The 2,500-nt window shown below is 31.6% G+C and overlaps 1 protein-coding gene across 2 annotated transcripts in view; it reads right to left on the bottom strand.

Moving 5' to 3' along the window:
• Positions 1-1,022: 1,022 nt before the first annotated feature.
• LOC122249529 (uncharacterized) overlaps positions 1,023-2,500 on the bottom strand; it is a 2,509-nt gene continuing 1,031 nt past the window's right edge. The window contains exons 2-3 of one of the 2 annotated variants that reach the window (XM_043010481.2): positions 2,399-2,444; positions 1,023-2,252 (exon numbers count right to left, since the gene is read on the bottom strand). In XM_043010481.2, coding sequence (XP_042866415.2) covers positions 1,340-2,182 — 843 coding nt within the window. In that variant the 5' untranslated portion in view covers positions 2,183-2,252; positions 2,399-2,444 and the 3' untranslated portion in view covers positions 1,023-1,339. The remainder of the gene's footprint in view (positions 2,253-2,398; positions 2,445-2,500) is intronic. The other variant, XM_086553870.1, reaches the window with a different exon arrangement.

Genomic DNA, 2,500 nt, shown 5'->3' with positions numbered 1-2,500 from the left:
AATACATATATACATATATATATATATATATATATATATATATATATATATATATATATATATATATATATATATATATATATATATATATGTATAAATATTTCCTCTTCATTTTGTATAGATCTTTTAAACATTAATTTAATCAGCCACAGAAATGAAAATCTAACAAACTTGTGAGGTGGCACAATTCCATTTTTACCTGTATGTCACTACAGGATTTATATATTTCCATGCTACTAAATATTATAATGTTCCAGGCATTGTCATATGATAAGTTCTCTAATATAGCCATGACATTGGGAAGTCTAATGGAGAATACACTTATCTGTAATACACTGTTAAGTTTTGAGTCCAGATTTTGATATCATGATGTAACTCCTTCGACTATATATACTTATAGAATTCTAATAAGTTGTTTCTAATGACTTTACTGTCTTTGAAATTGAACCATTTTTAATGCCCAGTATCCTAGAATTCATATGCACACAAAATAGTATCCTTAGCTACAGGGTATTTCATCCATGTAATGATCTAAAGGTAAATGTCTGAATAGTAATGTCCATCCTCTAAATAACAGTTTAAGTCTCAGAAATATCTTGATCACTAATTAAGACCCTTAAATGAACTAAGCAAGACTCTTGAAGTTAGTTTAAATCTATACATTCTGTAATATATCTTAGAGGAGCTAATACATAACATTGATTTTGCAACTTGTTCAAAAGTAAGTTTAACCCATTAGTCACAGTTTAAAAAAAATATGTATACAGTAGGATGGCGGGTTTACATTGTCTGCCACGGTGCCATCCACATCTATGACCGACTCTGCCTTTGCAGCAAATCATGCCATCCTCTGCTAATGGGTTAAGGACTTGCATTACTGCTATAAGCATATACTACTTTTCAAGAAGAGTGTCCTGTAAAATATGTGCAAACAAAAAACATATACAAAACTTATCTATATGTAAACAAATATCCACATCTAAATAATTTCTGCAATAAGATGTAAGGGTAAATCAAAGATATTTTATGAAACAGTTTTTAAGAATCTAAGAATAAACTTTAGATAATACATCAAAATGAGATTTTATATGATAACAATATATAAATGATAAATTTTCTGGGTATTCATATTTCTCTATAAAACCAAAACATTGGCATATAAAATATATCATATATAAAAATATCCCTCTATGTATATACTCTTAGGGATAGATGTGATAATATATAGTTTTGTTCTTTTTTACAAAATAATTGTTTGACAGCTTTAAATCTAAATCACCTTTGTTATTCAAATTCAAATATTTTACATGTATCACAAGTTTAACATTTAGTTAAGACTTCAGTGCACACAAATGTGCTCGATAATAGTGGCTTTTGGAGGTAAATTTACACCACATAATGGACACTGGGACATTTCCAATTTAGTTTCACCACTGAGTACCTTTTTCCCACCGTGAGTTTTTTTATGACGCAACATACTGCTCTTTTGGGAGAAGCGTTTCTTACACGTATCACACCTATAGGGTTTCTCCTTCGTATGTATTCTCAAGTGATTCGTCAAGTGACTTTTACGAGAGAATCGTCTTTCACACTTCTTGCAATTATATGGTTTCTCGCCTGTATGTGTTCTAAGGTGCATTATGTGGTCACTTTTGTGTGAGAATTTCTTGGCACAAACCTTACAGGTATATGGCTTCTCCCCAGTGTGAACTCTCATATGAGTAATCAAGTTGTGTTTCTCAGAAAAATTTTCCTGGCATACCTCACAGCAAAAGGGTTTTTCCCCTGTATGCACCTTCATGTGTCGTATCAAATTCCACTTCTGAGTGAACTTCTTGGTGCATTCCTTACAACTGTACAACCTATCCCCAATGTGCATTTGCATGTGTCTTCCTAAATTGCTATTTCTGGAAAACCTCATGCCACAAATCTTGCACACGTAGGGCTCGTCAATAAGGGGTGGCTTAACATACTTCACGAATGGATAGTTCTTACATTTGTGTAAGGTTTCTCCCTTAACATTAGGTATACAGATAGTATGTGCTTTGTCTCCATTTTCTTCCTCTTCCGGCAAGTCACACTCCTCTTTAATAAACCATGTATACTCTTGCTTTATGTATATATCACTTTCTTCCTCCGACTGTAATGGATTTTCTTCTTTAATGATTGTGTTATCTGTCATTCTGCTTGTGATGGTGCTGAAGCCTTTCCGTCTGAAGGACAATTGATAACCCTATGGTATCTCATCTACTCTGAAATTAATAAAAACACTAAGTGGTATTTTGTTTACATTTACAGTAGGGAATGTAGATAATCATAGGCACCAAAATATATAAACTTCATATTACAAAAGACAAGAATATCATATAAGATGTAAATTGATAGCATCACAGCTTACCATTCTTTGAAGAATAGAGAATACCTCTTATGACACAGTTGACTATCTGTAAAAAATTGAAAAAATTAGTGATGATATCTTTATCATTATTATTGTTATAAT

This window comes from Penaeus japonicus, unplaced genomic scaffold (genome assembly GCF_977035675.1).
Source record: "Penaeus japonicus unplaced genomic scaffold, GWHDUDI00000001_assembly GWHDUDI00000029, whole genome shotgun sequence".
NCBI classification, from domain to species: Eukaryota; Metazoa; Arthropoda; class Malacostraca; order Decapoda; family Penaeidae; genus Penaeus; species Penaeus japonicus.
Note: the sequence above shows the minus strand (reverse complement) of the source record. Positions and strands in the feature narration are given on the sequence as shown.